The following is a 17,288-nucleotide window of genomic DNA, read 5'->3' as shown; positions in this document are numbered from 1 at the left end:
TGGGCCAAAGTTGCTTACCTTCCTCTCCCCAAATAGACAACCAGTAGGTAGGTGGGACAGAGAACTTTGTGAGAACAGCTCTAACAGGACTTTGACTAGTCCAAGGTCACCCAGCTATCTCCACGTGGAGAAGCATGGAATCAAACCCGACTCTCCAGATTAGAAGCTGCCGTTCTTAAGTACTATACCAAGCAATTACGTGCCAATGTGCATTCTCATATTAACTACCATTGCACAGATCCTTCAGTTTGTTTATTTATTTGTTTGTTTGTTTGTTTATTATACTGCCCTCCCCGAAGGCTCAGGGCGGTTTACATCAAACAGGAACAATACAAATTACTCAGTTTATAATAATACAATAATAACAATAAACAATATTATGGAATGATAGAACACTAGGGAGAACAGTAAGTCAATGAGTACTGATGACCCAGTGGGGTGGGCAAGTCTGCAGTGATGGTTGTAGGAGGGAGGCTTGGGGGGAGGAAGCAGTGGTTCACATCAACCTCAACCAAATGGCTGGTGGAGGAGCTATTTTGCAGGCTCTGCGGAACTGTTCAGTTTCCGGCAGGGCCCTGATCTCTTCTGGGAGTTAGTTCCACCAGGTGGGGGCTAGGATAGAAAAAGCTCTAGCCCTGGTTGAGGTCAACTGGGCTTCCTTGGGGCCAGGAAGTTGGAAGTGGTGGAGTGTGAGGCTATTTGGGGGATGTAGGCGGAGAGGCGATTCCTCAGGTACACTGGGCTCAGACTGTGTGATAACTAAAACCTTAAGCATGATCTGGAATTTGATCAGGAGCTAGTGCAGCTGCTGGAGGATGAGCTGAATGTGGTACCTCTGAGGTGTTGCTGTGAGGGCCTTGGCAGCTGCCTTCTGGACCAGCTGTAGTTTCCCGATCAAGGATAAGGGCAGGCCAGCATAGAGCAGGTTGCAGAAGTCAAGTCTAGAGGGGACCATCACATGGATCACTGTGGCTAGGTGCTCTGGGACCAAGTAGGGTGCTAGTAGTTTGGCTTGGCGAAGGTGGTAAAATGGCAGCCGAGCTACTGTCGTGATCTGAGCCTCCATTGAGAGGGTTTTTGTCTTTGTCCTTTCAGTACTTTCCTTTTTATCTCACTTTGCTTCCATGGTACCTTCACAACTGACCTTAACAGATACTAAATACTCTTTTCCAGGTTCAATATTCCCTCATCAGTCATTCAAGATACGGAGGAACTGGCGCAGATATTGCCATGAAACCTAACTTGAAGCAATGGAAACAACTAATGCTATTTGGAATATTTGCATGGGGCCTGCTCTTCCTGGTGATTTTCATCTATTTCACAGACAGCAACACCACTGAAGCCGTTCCAAGTTCCTTCTCTTACATCGAGACCAAGAGGCTTCTGCCCATTCAAGGCAAGCACAGGGTGATCATGGGAGCAATACACGATCCATCTTTCTCTGAACCCGTGGATGGGAACGAGGTGCTTCTTCACAAAGATATCTTGGATTCATTTAAATCAGGGAACGGAAACATTAAAAAGTGGACAGACTTGGAAGACGGCTTCGAAAGCGAAGAAGAATTTTTCCCATCCCAGTTAAAAAGAAAATCAAAAGGTGCTTTCTACCCGAGGGATGCTGATTATTTATTTGCTGCTGGTCAGCCTCAGTCAGAGAGTGGTGTTCAGCGAATAGTGAAATTAATCTCTGCAGAGGGGGAGGATAGGAAGGGGAGCTCTTTGCAGAACAACTGGTTCCCCCGAAAGAAGATGAAGAGGAGGCTCACAAGACGCAGGAGGAGCCAAATGTTTGAAGAGTCTGATGAATGGGATGGGATATATTCCACAATGTCAAAATCGTTCCTGTATAAGCTTTGGAAAGGGAATGTCTCTTCCAAAATGTTGAATCCTCGCCTGCAGAAAGCAATGAAAGATTACCTGAATACCAATAAGCATGGAGTGCGGTTCAAAGGAAAGCGAAATTCCAAGTTGAGCTCCGAACAGCTCTTCTGTGAACTCAAGGCAAGAGTGAACATCAGGACCATAGATGGCAAAGAAGCTCCTTTTTCTGTGCTTGGCTGGGAAAAGCATGTCCCCCAGATATCACTAAGTAAATTGTATCCACGGGGATTTGGAACCTGTGCTGTCGTTATGTCTGCTGGTGCCATACTGAACTCCTCCCTAGGGGATGAAATAGGTGGGTGACAACATTTTATCAAAATATACGTCAGCACAAAAAGTCACCCCTGACCTTCTACATGCATGTGAGATTATTTTTTGAGTTCTAGAATCGTAGAGTTGGAAGGGACCTCCAGCGTCATCTAGTCCAGCCCAATGCAAAATGCAGAAAATTCACAACTACCTGCCCACCCCAGTGACCCCAATTCCTTGCCTTGATGATGCCCCCCCCCCAAAAAAACCCAGAATCCTTGGCCAGCTTGGCCTTGAGGAAATTCACCTCCTGACCCCAAAGTGGCAATTGGCATTTCCTTGGGCATGCAAGAAAGGGCCACAAGAGCCAAGCACCAACACAATCCCTTCTTCCCATCCTCTTACAATCTGCCTAATTTCACAGAATCACCATTTCTGTCAGATGTCTATCTAGCTTCTTTTATGTTCCCATCTAAAAAACTGCTCTTCAAAGTTGGAAGTTGTTTTGAAGCATAATGAAAATCAGTAGAAACTGCATGAACACATTTTGGCATACTAGGGTGGCCAGCCTCCAGGTGGGACACGTATATCTCCTGCTATTACCATTGACCTTCACACAATAGATATACTGTGAGTTCCCCTGGAGAAAATGCTTGCTTTGGAAGGCAGACTTTAGAACACTGTGCCCTGCTAAGGTCAGTCTTCTCCCTAAACTCTGCCCTCCCTCACCTCCAGCCCCCCAAATCGCCAGGTACTTCCCCTCCCAGAGCTGGCAACCCTAATTACATACACATGGGTTGGGGGCGTTTGGGGGGTTTTCATCCATCCAGTATAAATAGAGTGTACTTAAAATGACTGACCATGCCAGCACTTCTGTTTTCAGTGAAAAATTATGTCAGTGGCGTTGCTTTTCTGGGGTTTGGCTGTTAGTAAAATGTGTAGGCAGCTGGTGCAGCTATCTGCATGCTTAGTTACTGATCCTAGTCTGTTCTCTCTGACTTGTTTATGTGGTCAAAAGTATTGTCAGAAACTGAATGAAACAGAAAATGAGAACAAGGGACTGTAGATAATTATAGGTTATTGGCTGGGCTCTCTTTTATCTTCTGGATAAGTGGCTCCATTCACAATCTGACCTCTGTGAGAGGTCACGAGAGCTATTCCTTCCACTATACATCTTCATTATTATTGGGCTAGGTGGCAGTGTCTGTCTACCTACTTCTCAGAGCCAGTACAAAACAGAAATTGTTGACCATTATTTATGTTGCTCCTCAGTAGTGTCTGGGTCTTTGTGCATGTGTTATTCTTGCTTTCTTAAGGACTTTGGTGATGACGCCCCATCTCCAGATCTAGAAACTTGAAACTTAAATATCATATCCTACAAAGTGCTTTCCTCCCCCACCTCATACTTTTATTTTTATAATTGAGGCTGTGGGGACTGCTGATTCTTAGTCCAGGCTTTCTCAACAAGGGTTTCTTGAAGCTCTGGGGTTTCTTGATGGCCCTGGAAGTGTTTCCCAAATGACTAGAAGTTAATAACTGTTTAAATTTATGACCACGTGTAGTCATGTTGATTTGCCTCCCCCTCCCAAAATGGACAATGATGGACCTGGAGTGGGTGAGAAGGGAACGTGCCCCATGTGGGCATGTACACAGCTCTGCTTCCCAACCATATTCAGCTCAATCACGCCACTTCTGGGCTTTCTTGGTGATAAAAAAGTTTGAGAAAAGCTGCTGTAGACCTTAGTGAAGGCAAAGTCTAGACTTCAAGTGCCACTCAGCTAAAGTTCCAACCTCCATGCGGACCTGGTGATCTCCATATCACAGAGCTCAATTCCCCTGGAGAAAAGTACTTATTTGGAGGGTGGACTCTGTTGCAGTATAACACATTGAAGTTCCTGTCCTCCCCAAGCTCCACCCATAAAATCTCCAGCTCCTTCCCAACCCAGAGCTGGCAACTCTACAGGACCCTGCATTCATTTGGCCTATTATGAGGGGATATAGGCTTGAAAGAAACAAGTAAGAAAAAGGTAGTCACTGGAGAGTTGGGGCCGGAGAATGCGTAATGGTTACAAAGCAGGTGTCTTGTATGACTGATAAAGGGGCAGGCCTCAGGAAGGCATTCTTTTTCCTAATTCATTGGCTAAAATTGGAGAATCCTTGATATGAACAGTCACCTTGTCATTAGTTATACAGGAGCTGTTGGTATTGAGAGCTCAGTGGGAACAATGAGCCAAATAGACGTGGATTTAATTGAATCATTACCTTCTAGTATTTTTAATCATTTGAATACATTTCTTGTTTGTTTTAGGGGTGTTGTTTTACCTCGCAAACTGCTATGCCAATGTATTTTAAATGCCATTCATTAGAGGGAAAACAGTGTTCCCATTTTGGGTGTGATCCAGTCACCCATTTAAGCACAATGAACTTGATTGAGAGATATTTAAAAAACATGCTTGGGGTTTAAAGCAATCCATGGGGCTTAAGCCATTAGTTTTTGCTGTATCGTGTCTTTAAGATTAAAGTTTTCCAGACCTAAATTCCATTCTGAAACTGGAAAAGCTATAATTAATACTCTTCCACTCACCCTGCTAAGTTCTCACCTTCTTCCTTCTACTTTATTGCTTTGGGTATCCAGTATCTAGAACGGTTTCTTCCTTGCTTTTTTATTTAAATGCAAATCCTCTAATCACTTAGCATTTCACACTTGAATACTCTGCTGCATCTTAAAGCTTTAAAAAAAAAAAAACCTGGATGGTTTCCTTTAAATCTCTATAACTGCTGTCACCATCCACCCTCTTTAATTGGCCTCCTGCTTGGCCCAATGCCACGCTGCCCTGGCACTGAAAATCAAAGTAGGGGTAAGCTCCAGTTTGAGAGATGACCCACTGTTTTAGAAACCTCGAAGGTGAAATAGCTGCTGCTTTCCCAATCTGTACTGTCACTAAGGATAAAACTATTTCCATTTCTCAAATTGAGGGGGTGGGGGAGAGATGCAAATGCCCCTTTTCTGGAGTCTTTCTTTGCTGTGTAGAGGTCCCACTGTGCCCAGATTACGCAGTGCAGTTCCATAACTGTGTTTTATATCTGAAGGCTTTGGAAGGTGTACTGACCCTTACTATGTAATGGGCTGCTGAATGGCCTCTGAGCCAGTGGCCTTTGCCTCATAATAACTGATGTTTTGTCTCCAGTATATCCTGCTGTGGGCACACCCTTCACTGTCCTCTCAGTCTGCTCATGGTATTGCTGTTGAGGAGACCCTCTAGAGCCTTCAAGTCACAAGCAGAATTTCACCCATCACAGTCAATTACTGATTCATATTGGATAAGGGGCAGGTGGTGGTTTATGGTATTAATCTAGCTTTTTTTTTAAGCCCATGACTTTGATGTATGCACTGTAGCCTAGCTTTTGCCCAGGTTTGAATCCTTACATATGTCATGGAAATTCACTGGGTGACCTTGGGTCTGTCACACCCTCCCATCCTAAACTACCCTACAGGGTTGTTGTGAGGATAAAAGGGAGGAGAATGACGTAAACTTCTTTGGGCCCCCATTACGGGAAAAGGTGGGGTATAAATTAATTAAATAAATGTTGAATATTTTTGCTTCTGGCTTACTGAGGGCTACTCACAAACTATATTGTTTCGTGGCTCCTCTTCGTATTGCAAATGTGTGTAGTCACAATGGACTCTGCTCCCCCCCCCCCCCCGGATCAGATGCTAGGAGAGTTCCAGAAAAACGGAAAACTCTGTCCCTGCATAGAAATTGTGCCCCCCCCCCAATTTACCAAAGCCTAGATGAACATACATGTGAGAACACTGTGGTTTTGCATGCAGCCCTGTTAGGAACAATACATGCTGTCACATTCACCTTGGGGGGTACCCTAATACGTTTGCTCATTTCTTGTATTTTGGCAGAACATTTGGTTTCATTCCTCTCCAAAGGCAAGGTACAAGATGGTGTACGTGAAAAAAACACAAACAAAAAACCTATGTATGTAGCTGAATGTTTCCTTCATTGCCCATTCTTGTATGAAAGAATTACTTTTAAAATTGTTTACTTGTGTGATTCCAAGTCAGTAGTAGTCAAAGTTGTAATCGCAGTCACATTCATATAGCCTCTTTCAAACATTTCAAGCACTGACATTATCTCAGGGGTTCCAGTTAATCGCGCCTGATAAATGTTTGTCCTTCTGTAAGAAACCACAAGGTTTACAGCAGCGTGCTTCTCCCACCCTCGCAAGTATCCTGATGCCGCTTCTGCCATCGTTGTGTTTCCTTTGCAGAATGCTATTCTTGTCTTTCTATTGCTGGCTCGTGCAATAATCCCTGTGACCCTCTGACACAAGAGCACATTGTACTCTTTGTCTTCGCTGCATCCTTTTCCTGTCTTTGCCTGCCTTCATTTCTGTGTCACAAGGGGCAGGGGACTAAAGATGAGGAAATCAAGCCTTCACTGCAACACCTGCATATATATTTATAGAATTTTTCAGGAATTGCCTAATTAGGGTAGCCATAGTTCACATCATACACAAAGAAACCTTCTTGCTTGTCAGTTTAGGCACAGTCCAAGAGTTACTGTTAGGTTCTTCCCACAAGAGTGCCCCACTGAATTTGCTGGCATCGGTGATCCTACCAAAATAAGACGTACTGGGAACTTCACTGCCCCAGCTCCTGTGCAAGAGCACAAATCAGGGGCGGATGAAACACACCAGGCCAAATGCTCCCCCGTGTGGGTGAAAGAAGAGGTGGAGCAACCTGCCACAACTAAAACTCCAGCCTGCACCCAGCATGAAACCTCCAGTGCATAAGCTAAGTGTTGCAGAATTTACTTATCTGGCATGAAGGAAGGGAACCACAGTGAACAGCCAGACTGTGGAGAGAATATTTGAAGTGGGCCTGGCTGGTTCTCTTCCCCATAAGCGATTCAGAGCTCTTGGGAACTTCTATACCACCTAGAAATCTGAAACATATGTGGTTCAAGATGCTCTCAGGAGCTGACAATTGGATAGTTTTTATGTGCAATGGCCAAATGTCAGATGCAAGACTGGTGCACATAAACACCATCAGTAAATAAACATTTAAGTCTAGGCTAGACAAAGCTGATAAACTTTTTCCCTGGCTGAGGGCTTTTCCCACTACACTGGTTGGTGAGCCTGAACATATGAGCCGTGGCCAGGTTCTGGGGACTTGAACTTAGTGGCCGCAGTTGAGTATACAGAAGTTCATTAAACTGGATGTGAAAGCCTGATTAACAGATTAACTACCATATGGGTTGTTTTCCCTCTAAGTATGACAGTAGCTCCCCCTTCTGTATCTCGGTTAGAAATGCTGAACTTTGGTTTTGCCCTTGAGGCTTCTGTTTTAAGGATTCAACAAAAATGTGTCTGTGTACAGTTCAACGTTTCATGTCAATGCCAGTGTAACAGCTATCGATACAAGGTATCTTGAATGTACTGTGTTATTACTACACCCATTACTGGTTTTTTATATCAACTGATATGATATTGATTGCATTGTAATGGCCAATGGCTGGAAACAATAAAGTCTTATACATACACATAAAAAATACTCCACCCAGTTTACTAATGAACTGGTGGTGGGAATGCTGCTGAAATTGATATTTTTGCAAATGCTGGCATTTTACAAATGCTGTCATACTTTTACAAATGCAGTGGGATTTTTTAAAAAAACATAATATTTACATTAAAATTTAAGTACTTGGGAGTATCTGAGGAAGACTTCACTGAAAATACGCTCCATCCATGGGAAAGTTGCCAAAAACTATTTTGTGAACGTTTTATTTAGAAGAAAGAAAATTAGCTTGATTGCAACCTAAGGAGATATGGGGTACCTAGTATTTTCTAAACGTGGAGCACTTTGATGACCCTAGTTTTGAATCAGTGAGTGTTCATAGAGAAAAGAAACATGATGTCATTGGAGAATGTCTTCTACAGATTCCCAGAAAAAGTAGTTGCAGAAGAAGGCATTTGTCAGTTTGCCCCATATTCCCATTTCAATGTGACTTGCAAGGGTGAAGTTCCTAATAGTTTGAAACTTAAACCACCAGTATCAAGAACTAACAATTTAGGGACAGGGTAGGAACACAAAGGAGCCCAAAGTTCTGTTGGGCAAAGCCCCTGAAAGAAACTTGGACCTGCAGAAGTGTTATTCATCTCAGCTAGAACTTGCCTGTGAGAACTTATGGTGGATGGTGACCTGTATAAGATTCGCCAACCGTTTTGTTTGCATATGATTTTTCTTTTGCCAGTCCCTGTCTGTTCTGAGTTTTCTTTGGGTTTCATTAGCCCATGTCAGATAAAGGTTTTTTTAATCATGAGATATTCTTCATCCTTCAAACAACAAAAATGTTTTTTAATGATACTCATTTATTTGCATAAAAGTTCTACTAATGTGACCTGTTCTGCCATTAGATTCCCATGATGCAGTTCTCCGGTTTAATTCTGCTCCTACCCACGGCTATGAAAAAGATGTTGGAAATAAAACTACAATGCGTATTATTAATTCTCAGGTAAGTCTGTTGAATACCTACATGTTTTCAGTATGTCCTCAGGACTACAATTTCCTGTCAAGACACTTATCAAATGATTTTATACAAAAAAAAAAAAAGAGGGGCTGATCAACTCTGTATTACTGGTGTCAGCTATGCAGTGCAGAATCCAATACTGGCAGAGAAGTTTTCTATGGAATGGCAACTTTTGCTTCTATCCCTTAAGATTGTGGGAAATAACTTTTTTAAAATTCAAAAAGAAAATTTAAATTTTGCAGGCAGTGCTTCCATGCCATAAAAAGGAGGACACTGGAAGAGCGAAATTTCTGCTTTTCCACTGTCTTCCTTGCCTTTATTTGTTCTTGCTTTTAACATACATAGGATATAAAGTTCCATTGTTGTACAGTTCCAGAAAAAAATCCTGGAGATAACATTCATGTAAGGTGAACTTTGGAAGGTGGTGTAAACAAAGAAAGGTGCAGTGACAGAAACAAATATAAAGGTTCTTTAAAAAAAAAATCAAGGTCTAAGATTGAAATTGGAGCAGGATCTTTGAATCTGCAGTGCCCTCTTGTGGTTATAGCGGAATATGTTTACTTTAGCATTTCGATTTTAAATTTTCCGTCTTTAAAATATCAGACTGTTTCTTACAGTCCCCCCTCCAGTGATTTCCTTCTGCAGTTAGCGTCAACATTGTGCATATAGATCAAAAGTTCTGTATATGTGCATCTTCATCTCCTAATAGGTTGCCTATGCAAGCATAATACAAATACCCCTCCTTCCACTCATGAATACTGGCATGTAATTGCTCTGATTAATTAGTATATTAATTCTGTGGAAGCTGATGGCAAATGTGAAGCAGGCATGTTGTAACAGAGTAGGGAGTCCTTTCCAGATTGACAGCTATCCTCATCTTAATACAGAGGAAAATTGCATATTTCTGTGGCAAAGCATTATATTCAATTTCTTAGGATAATCAATATTTGCCATGGTTATATTAAGAACAAATCCAGGCGTGAAGGGCAGGGATATTATCTGTGATGGATACCGAGTGGTGGAACTCATGGTATGAGTCTGCAATATTCAGAAAAGTTAGCAGAAGGCTTAATTAAGCTAGTGTGCACAACATGGTATTGCTGGCTACTGAGCTGCATGTAGGCAAAACAACAACAACAACAACAACAAAGAAAGCAGACTCTGGAAAAGCTGGGCCAAGAATGATATAGAAATTTAATAATAAATAATCTAATCCAGCTAGTTGGCTGGGGAGAGATGCAGGAGGCATCACTATACTGCAGGCAACCATTGCTGCAGGCAACCAGGAAGGAGAGAGAGAGAATTCTAAAGAATCAGGAAACAGGAAGTTTACTTAATGGTAAAGAACCTTCTCCTTCAGGCTGACGCAAGAGACATCACAGGACATAACTCCCACCTATCTCTAAAGACTTGATCTTGTTTGATGTTGAAAGCAGAGCAGGATCGAGCCAGATCAGTAGTCAAGCCTACCTGAGCAAGCATAGCTGTCCCCTCATTATATAATTAAGCCATTCCCTTTAGAGCAGAACTACATCTAAACTCCCCAAAAGCAGCCACCAGGGCAGAAATTAGAAGGGTGATTGATGACTGCTGGTGGTATATGTGCCAGCCAGTTTCGGGGGGGGGGGGTGTCTTGCCCCTTTAACTGTAGCTTAATGTATGGAACTAATCTGTTAACACTTTTCTTGGCACAGAAGGAAATATCACTTGGTAAATAACATCAAATTCAGCTTCTGTTTAAAGGGGCAGGCTTTTTTTTCTCTCCAACTTGTGGGCAACCCTAACTGGTGAGCGACAAAGCCTGGGGGCAAAAGGTTAAGAAGCACATTTTATCTGCATGGATCTCTGCCTTCATACTGCAGCCTCAGCAACTGTATTTGATTACCACGAAACCGTGTCTTTTTAAAGAATTGTGGAGCTGCTTTTTTACATGTAACTCCACTGTAATTTCCTGCCATGACAGCAGAAACTATATGAGCGTTTTATTTATCTGATATTTATTTTGCTGCCTTTCTAGGGAATTCACTGCATGGTTCTTCATTTCTTTCTCCCTCTCCCATTTTACCTTCACAGCAATACTAACTGGTACGTAGGCAGAGTGTATACAACTAGTTCAGTGAGCTTTGTGGCTGAGGAATTTGAATTTGGTTCTGACTTGACATTCTCCTGTTTTCTGAATTGCTTATGGAATACCTTCAGAGTTCATCTTGCGATAGAGGAGGTTAAAGAAAACGGTCCCTGTAACCAGGCTGTGGTATATAAGAAGGAAGATTCTGGCTGCCGTAGGACAGAACGGTTACCCTAGAGGGCTTGCCTTGTAGAACTTATATAACTTATATCAGCAGGTAATTGCAGCAGTGTTAGAAGCAGGTTATAAAAAATTAAATGTAAGAATATTGCCATGGTATTTCACCCCTCCCATAAGACATATATAAATGGGGAAATGATTAATAGTTTATCAGCAGAAGGAGCCCAACCATACTGACTCAGAAATAAACCCTATAATCAAAGGAAACTTACTTTCTAGTTCTAAGCTTTTAGGTCTCAGTGGGAGAGTTTTAAACACCTGTTTACCTCTTCCATTGAAATTTCAGTGATTTTAACTTTGACTGGATCATCATTCTCCTTCAGCTGATAGTGAAATAATAACAAATAGCCCTTCTTTTTTTAAAAATGCTGTAAAGCAGGGGTAGTCAACCTGTGGTCCTCCAGATGTCCATGGACTACAATTCCCATGAGCCCCTGCCAGCAAATGGAGGACCACAGGTTGACTACCCCTGTTGTAAAGCACAATTTGTTTGTCACCAAGAACTGTGTACTAAATAGTTCAGAGTGTTCCAAGACTGAAGGAGAAATACATACTGGGGAAATACAAAATACCAGCTCTTACTGACAGTGACCAAGAAAAGGAAATGAAAATGTTAGCACTCTATCCTGCTAACAGTAGTCAACAGTAGTCAAAAAGAAATTTCTGGCTGTTATGGAAGAATAATAGTGATAGCTACCTTTATAGAGATCATAGGAGAAAGGTGTGCTCTAGCACTCATTCTAAGGTGAGCAGGCAGTCTCCCAAGTACCACTATCTAGTTTAACAAGGTGGAGGAGCAAATACTTCGTACAACATTGGAGCCAAAATGGCACTGGGCATATTTTATTTTGTTTTTCCATAGCAGCGTCAGGTACCAGTTAATAGGCAATTAACTAGCTCAGTGAGCAGAACATGTATTCATTGCTAGAGGGGAATCAAAGTATTTCACATACTGAGACTCAGGATTACAAACTGAGTACTGGGGACGTGGTACTTCCTCAATCAATGCAGTTGCAAACAACATTTTATTTATTTAGGAAATGCTTCTTCTATGGTCTCTGCTTGAGGCAGCTCACAGCAAAACAGTAAAAAGTTAAGTTGATAAGACATTCAAAGCCAGGTAAATAAAAATCTGCCAAGACATAAAAGCAGCATAAAATAAACAGAGCAATCAAATGATATTGATAAAAGAGCCAGAGCGGATCATAAAATAGATCCCTGGTTTAAAATCCTGGGTAATCAGAAATGTTTTGGTTTAGCATCAGAAAGATAGTAAGGAAAGCCTCAGTGTGTGTGTGTGTGTGTGCGCGTGTGTGGAGGAATATTCCAAAATTGTGGTACCACCACCACCAAAAAAAACAAACGCAACCACCTCACTTCTGCAGGCAGGGGCACATATAATGGATTTGAGAAGAGGATCTTAACTGGTGAGCTGATGGGAGGAGGTGTAAAAATAATGGCTAAGACATGTTAGAACCATATACAAAGCATACGCATATATCATTTGAAGCTAAAACATAGGGATTTTTTTAAAAGCTGCGTTCCCATTTTGTTAAAAATCAGAATGACTGTACAGGTTAGGTTGTAAAGCACTTCTTTTTTATATTTATAGATTCTTACTAATCCTAACCATCACTTCATCGAGAGCTCCTTATATAAAGATGTTATCTTAGTAGCTTGGGATCCTGCTCCCTATTCTGCTAATCTGAATGTGGTAAGTAGTGGTGATACCCCGTTTCCCAGGCTTGGATCCTGTCCCTTGTTTCCCTTTATGCTTCTCTTTGTTTGCTGCTGAATGTGTTACTCTTTTCACTTCCTGGAAATGTTTCTCTGCTTTTCGGTAATCAGGCTGCAGGGTATTAGTTATTGCTCAGGCAGAGCAGTATGAAAGGTGACTTGTACAGTTTTGGGGAATTATGCAGTTCATGAGCTATTGACTCAAAGGGCACAGTTTAGAGAAAATTTCAAAGTTTGCAAACAGGGTGCTTTGCAATTTCTGAATGTGTCTAACGAACATCAGGGAAGCTTGCTGATCCTTAGAGCTCCTTGATAAATTATTTGTAAGATTCTCTCCCAGCCCATATATCTGTTATTAGAACTGGCAGTGACGTTAAGATGGAAGAATATATTAAAGTTCCGCCAATGTTATGGACCAATAGAACTCCCAGAATAAAACTTGAGATTTTTTCTCTCCCCACGAAAACCAATAAAAACCAAGCCTGTTTGAATCAGATCAAGGGTGGGGAGGTTGTCCGCCAGTTGTGATAAACTGCTAACTAGAATGCTTCTAATTTAGCAGTTTCATTGAATTAGGTCCAACTAGTTTTTCTGCTGATGAAAACTTTCACTACTATCGCTTCAGCAGAGTGGCTTATCAAATACCCGATATCTGTTTGCTCTTTATTCTCTCAGATTCTTTAAAGGCAAAGGTCTAGAAAATACCCAGACCAGCTTTCAGTTGAAGTGTATAGATGCCCAGATCTGCGCACTACAGATAATTATGGTATATTTCAGTATCAACAGGCAGCAGCCAATATGTTGCTTTACAGAGACACCGGTTTGTTTGTACTGAATACCTAAGGAAGTATGTGTTCTGTTTCCCCCTCCCAGTGGTATAAGAAGCCAGACTACAATTTGTTTACACCCTATGTTCAGCATCGCAGGAAGAATCCAAACCAGCCGTTTTACATTCTCCACCCAAAGTTCATATGGCAGCTCTGGGACATTATTCAGGAGAACACCAAGGAGAAGATTCAGCCCAACCCTCCATCTTCGGGTTTTATTGGTATGTGTGTCTACATCTTGTAGATGTAGATAATAGATTTCAGTGTTATCTGTGTTTGAAGAATGATTGTATGGCAGGCATATATAACTTCATGGTGACAATAATAGAATTAAATCAGAGGTGATAGATGGAGAACATGCACTGTAAGCAGTAAAAGCATTATGCATTTTTCAGAGCCTTATATATATTTGTCAAAAGTCCTTCATGAACTTTTCACTTAAGATGGGCATGAAACAAACCATGAAGCAAAATTCGTTATCACTTTTGTCCAGTTCAGGAGGGAGAGTTCGTGGAGGTCTCGTGGTAACAAATCTACACAAACTTGTAGGGCAGTTTATGCATGGAGCAGGAAGTAGGGGTTTAAAGGGACTCTTTTAACCTCCTGCTTTCTGCTCCTCGTGAGAGCCATAAAAAAAAAAAAACACTGCCACTCAGGTGTTTTGGGTAGTCTTGTGCAGTATGTGTGAATGTAAATATATATGCAATAGTCAGCTTAAAAATCGCTTTTGTTGCATGGTTAAAACACTTCAGAGGAAATTTGCATCTCATTTCAAGACCATTTCTCTGTGGGCCACTCAAGATCCTGCTCACATCTACAGAAACATCTGCCAGGTTTGCATTTCCATTATGCCAGATGTACAAGGATTTGTTTTTGATTTATAGCAGGGCAGTAGCTGGAATTGCTCAGGAAGTAATCTTCACCACCACCTACAATAAAGAATGTGATAATTTACCCAAACAAGTTTTGAAAGTCAGTCTTCAGGAAAGCAATACTAGTATGAACGAACCACAAATTACTTTATTGAATGAGTACTATTGCTGGATTGTGCAGGTAAAATGACATAAAATACAAGCTGGCTTCTTTGACAGTACTCCATAACATTTTGTCATGAACATAGATAAGACCAAGGAAGAAACTGATTACTTCAGTGCATTGAAAAGCTATGTCTAATTTGGGAGGGGAAATTCATTAGTTGGTCATGAACAGAATCACAACTCACATTGGAAACATAGATGCAGAAAACATGTGTTAGTCATAGGTATAATTCCTATAATGTCTGTTGTGTATGCGAGGCAACAGAGGGCTGAGCTTGGGGTCTGGAGCAGGACAGCCAATGAACTGCCAGAACCCAACCACAGGACCCAATGAACTTGAGCTGACAGGTTCCCAACTGCGGGGTCCAGTGAGTTTAAATCAATCAGGCTCCGCTGATGCAATCAAGGCTCAGCTAAGGGCGTGCCCACCTCTGCCATGTGTATATATTGGGGGCTTGTCCAGGCAAGTCCCCAGTCAGCGTGGTTACTTTCAACCTGGAATCACTATAAGAAATGATAAAGAGCTGTAATGCACAACTGCGCCTCGCTTATTCCCTATCGAACCCACTATACAACAATGTCAGTCATCAATACAGTGGGAACCATATTCTAAGTGATAAATACATAAAGTTACACACAAACACGAGATGTTTTAGTTAGATCATCTGTTCAATTGTCTTGAAAGTATAACAGTTATTGGGTTTGGGAAAGATAATAGCTCTCATACAGACTTTTCATGCCATTCCGGAGTCAGATCTTTATAAGCAAGACAACCCATATTTAGCTATTAAATCTACATTACAACAAACTGTGGCTTCCCAAAAATCCACAAAATTTTCAATGTCTGAACTGCACACAAGGAAAGAAAGGTCCAAGGACTTTAGGGATTTACTTCTGTAATGAACAAACCATGGTTTGTTTTTGTGTATGAATGCAGACATTTTTTTTTTCAGTTAATATACCACCGCTCCCCAAATGGTCTCACAGCAATTCACACAATAAAACATTAATTAAAATACAATAAAGCCCCCATAAAATCCTCTAGTAACATGAGTCCTCTAAATTTTGAGCCTGGGGCTTGACTCTCACTGCACCTGGCTAGATAAAACTCTTATCTTCTTGTCCCGTAGTTTTGTTAGCATATCACATCTTCACAGGTAGATTGTTTTTTATTGCGCTGTGTCCAAAAGAGGGTTCCTGCCCCCTGCTTTGTCCACGCAGGGAACTGATTGTATGTTTTTTTTTAAAAGATGTACATTACTGTACTTGCAGTTCATTATCAGACTGACTGATGGTGTTTTCAGTATGGTTACACACACTTTTAAATGAAGATTTTCACATTACTATTGGGTGTTATTTGTTGTTGATTTGATTTAAAGCAGGGGTTTCATACAGTGAATTTCCTTCCATTAATGACCGTTTACACACTGAGAACTTCACTGCCCCAGCTTCCATGCAGGAGCACAAATCGGACAAATGAGGCGCCCTGGGTCAAATGTTCCCCCGTGTGGGTGCAGGAAGAGGTGGGGCAACCTGCCACAACTAAAACTCCAGCCTGCAGCCTGGCATGAAACCTCCAGTGTGTGAATGGTCAATGAGAAGCACAGTTGTTTTTTATAACCCACTTTTCTCTGGCCAAAGAGTCTCAGAGCATCACCTTCCCTTCCTCTCCCCACAACAGACACCCTGTGAGGTTGGTGAGGCTGAGAGGGCTCTGACAGGAATGCTCAGTCAGAACAGCTTTATCAGGGCTGTGACAAGCCCAAGGTCACCCTGCTGGCTGTATGCGGAGGAGCAAGGAATCAAACCTGACTCACCAGATTAGAAGCCACCGCTCTTAATCACTGCACCACCAATGAACCATCTTTGAAGTACTGTGGTCAATTCAAACAGCACCATTTTTTTCTCTGCCCTTTTCTGCCACACCATCTTCCTTGGAGAGTTTTTTTAACATTCTGAATTGAACTTCAGTGCTATATCAGTTTAGTGCTCTCGCAATATTGCACGGCAAAACTGGCCAGGAGGGGAAGTGGCATTGTAGGAAGCACTATGGACTATTCTTATATTGTAAGATTCAGTATTGTAGGAAGCAATTCAGAAGCGCAGCAAAGCGTGTCTCTCAAAAATGTTTCAACTACACCTTGCTAACCCAGTGCAAGTAGGTTTGTATGAAGAGATAAATAAATTCCACTAGCAGCAAGTTACTAAAATGGGACTGTGAGAAAAGACAGAATAAATGTATTAGTAACCAGTTACTAAAACAATACAAAGGCAGTTTGAAATGGCCATTGTGTGTCCCCTTTCCCTTGAATCTGGCTGTATACTCCTAGTTTGAAAACCTTCTGTATCAGCTGAGCTGCTTGTGCGATTCCTCTCCCCAGTCGGGGCAATATTCTCTCTTCAAAAAGCTATAATAGAATATTAGTAATTATACTAATATGCAGGTAGGGCTGGATTTTGTTCTTTCTTCCTTGCCTTCCCCTTAAACAGTGAAGTGTTGCACTTACTAAATTTTTAAGAGCATTCTATATGTGTGATCCTTGATGTTGTTTGTTTGTTCCCATAGTTGGATCAGGGCTCGAAACTATTTCTCTGCAGTTGGCTGTCACTGGATTGGGGGCAAATGGGTTGTGTGTTATTTTGTATCATCTGATCTAAAATAATACTAGTGCAACCATTAAACAGTACACATGGTTTCACAGAATAC

The 17,288-nt window shown here is 41.6% G+C and overlaps 1 protein-coding gene across 1 annotated transcript in view; it reads left to right on the top strand.

Annotated features, from left to right (window-relative positions):
• The window catches only part of ST6GAL2 (ST6 beta-galactoside alpha-2,6-sialyltransferase 2), a 233,730-nt gene that overhangs the window by 204,576 nt on the left and 11,866 nt on the right, over positions 1-17,288 (top strand). Inside the window, exons 2-5 of the mRNA XM_077343606.1 lie at positions 1,174-2,176; positions 8,560-8,657; positions 12,593-12,694; positions 13,591-13,765. Coding sequence (XP_077199721.1) covers positions 1,231-2,176; positions 8,560-8,657; positions 12,593-12,694; positions 13,591-13,765 — 1,321 coding nt within the window. The 5' untranslated portion in view covers positions 1,174-1,230. The remainder of the gene's footprint in view (positions 1-1,173; positions 2,177-8,559; positions 8,658-12,592; positions 12,695-13,590; positions 13,766-17,288) is intronic.

Source organism: Paroedura picta, chromosome 6 (genome assembly GCF_049243985.1).
Source record: "Paroedura picta isolate Pp20150507F chromosome 6, Ppicta_v3.0, whole genome shotgun sequence".
NCBI lineage: Eukaryota > Metazoa > Chordata > Lepidosauria > Squamata > Gekkonidae > Paroedura > Paroedura picta.
This window is presented reverse-complemented; position numbering and strand designations above follow the sequence as displayed.